Source organism: Lactuca virosa, chromosome 5 (genome assembly GCF_052849685.1).
Source record: "Lactuca virosa cultivar CGN04683 chromosome 5, Lactuca_virosa_CGN04683_v6, whole genome shotgun sequence".
NCBI lineage: Eukaryota > Viridiplantae > Streptophyta > Magnoliopsida > Asterales > Asteraceae > Lactuca > Lactuca virosa.
This window is the reverse complement of record NC_136430.1, coordinates 382,707,969-382,710,141: the sequence shown is the minus strand read 5'-3', so window position 1 is coordinate 382,710,141 and position 2,173 is coordinate 382,707,969. Positions and strand designations below refer to the sequence as shown.

Below are 2,173 nucleotides of genomic sequence, written 5' to 3'. Positions count from 1 at the left end.
AATTTTCACACAAACCAAATAAATTGATACTTGGTTTTCATGCTAGTCATTCTTGCCTTATGATTTTAGGTTACATGAGCATTGGCATTGCGTGTTGGTTTTGCAAATATTAGGTTATATATGTTTCCTTTGCATCTTCTATATATGAAAGCATTGATTCCTTCATTATCATACAAAGAAACTAGATTCTCTTATATCCTTGTAAATTAGACTTCTACAGCTAAGCAACAACGTCCAACCCTTTGCTAGAGGGGAAAAAATAGACAATCAAAGAATAAACCCCTTGCTATATAGAAACATTGCTAAAAAATTTAACACTTCTAAAAATTATGATAGAAAAAAATAAATAAATAAATAAGATGAGAGATTGTTAAGGTAAGGGAGGTAATATGACAAAATTTGCGGTATTATTGGATAAGAAGACAATGAGAAGAATAAAGTCACTCCTCCATTCAATCTACCACTTCCACTCCTCTATCATCAGCAACTCCATCGCCGCCGGTCTACACCGCACCATGGCCACCGCCGTCCAACCCATCAGTCCTTCAAACACCCGTCTCGGATGGATCGGCACCGGCGTCATGGGCCAATCTATGTGCTCTCACCTAATCAAAGCTGGCTATACTCTCACCATCTTCACCCGTACTCAGTCCAAAGCTCAACCCCTCCTCGACATCGGTGCTAATTGGGCTTCATCACCTCACGCTGTCGCTTCCCAATCCGACGTCGTTTTCTCCATCGTAGGCTACCCCTCCGACGTCCGCCATGTCCTCCTTCACCCAACCTCCGGCGCCCTTGCTGGTCTCTCTCCTAACGGAATCCTCGTCGACATGACCACTTCTGAACCCTCCCTCGCCATCGAGATCTCCAATTCCGCCGCCGAGAAATCATGTTTCTCCATTGACGCTCCTGTGTCCGGCGGCGATCGTGGTGCTCGTAATGCCGCGCTATCAATTTTCGCCGGAGGCGATGAATCTACCGTGAAACGTCTAAATCCGATTTTCACCCTTTTGGGGAAAGTTAATTACATGGGTGGTCCAGGAAAAGGGCAATTCGCAAAATTAGCGAATCAAATCACGATCGCTTCAACAATGGTTGGATTAATCGAGGGTATGATATATGCACACAAAGCTGGACTTGATTTACCCCTTTATCTGGATGCAATTTCTACCGGTGCAGCTGGGTCAAAATCCCTAGATTTGTATGGTCAACGGATCTTGAAAAGGGATTTTGAAGCTGGGTTTTACGTGAATCATTTCGTTAAAGATTTAGGGATTTGTTTAAGAGAGTGTCAAAACATGGGTATTGCTTTACCTGGTTTAGCACTTGCTCAACAGCTTTATGTGTCTCTTCAGGCTCATGGTGAAGGTGATTTGGGCACCCAAGCTCTTATTTTATCTCTTGAAAGGCTCAACAATTCCAGCCTCAAATCTTATTCTTGAATCGGTAAAGCTCTCATATTTACAATAATCATGTGCTGTGTATCTCCATAATCTTGAATGATAATCCATTTTTATTAGAAATGCATCATCAAAGTGGTAGAGTTTGTAGTTTTTTTTTTTTTTTTTTTTTTTTTTTTTTTTTTTTTTTTAATTAATGAGTTTTATGGTGTACTTTGATCGTTGGTTTTGTTTGATCAAAAGGAATGAAGTAATGAGTGTTGTATGTCATCCTGATTGAATTTAGGAGACAAGATGACATTTTTAGGTCAAGTTTTAGAAGCACCACTTGACAAGAAGTTGACATTTCTTGGTACTTTTGGTATTTTGGGGTGGTTGGATGTGCGATTTGAAATTGATTATATGCTTATATGCCCTTATTTTACCCTTGTCTTTTAAATAATTAGACTTTGTTAAATACTTAACACCATCAAAAGTATATATCAAGCATGTAAAATCACCCTCATTTTATGGTTCCTGTTTGCTCCTTTTAATGGTAAGGATTTCTTTCTTGCTTTGTGATCAAGATTGTTATTCTCTCAAGTATATCCGGTATCATATAATCACTTTTAAAACTCTTATCCAAATGCCTAATTTTCTAATTCAAGAGTGGGATGTTGACTTTCTTGAATTCTCTCAACAAGCCATGAAACTTAGTTGTATCATTTAGTCAATTTTTTAGAACGGATTACAAACATCCACTAACCTTACTCTTAATCTACACATTTCGTCTC

At 38.8% G+C, this 2,173-nt stretch overlaps 1 protein-coding gene across 1 annotated transcript; it reads left to right on the top strand.

The window, feature by feature from the left end:
* The first annotated feature begins 374 nt into the window (after nt 1-374).
* On the top strand, nt 375-1,670 carry LOC145117606 (6-phosphogluconate dehydrogenase family protein). The gene has a single exon (XM_079053902.1). The coding sequence runs from the start codon at nt 390-392 to the stop codon at nt 1,440-1,442; it is 1,053 nt and encodes a 350-aa protein (XP_078910028.1). The 5' UTR covers nt 375-389; the 3' UTR covers nt 1,443-1,670.
* The last annotated feature ends 503 nt before the right edge of the window (nt 1,671-2,173 follow it).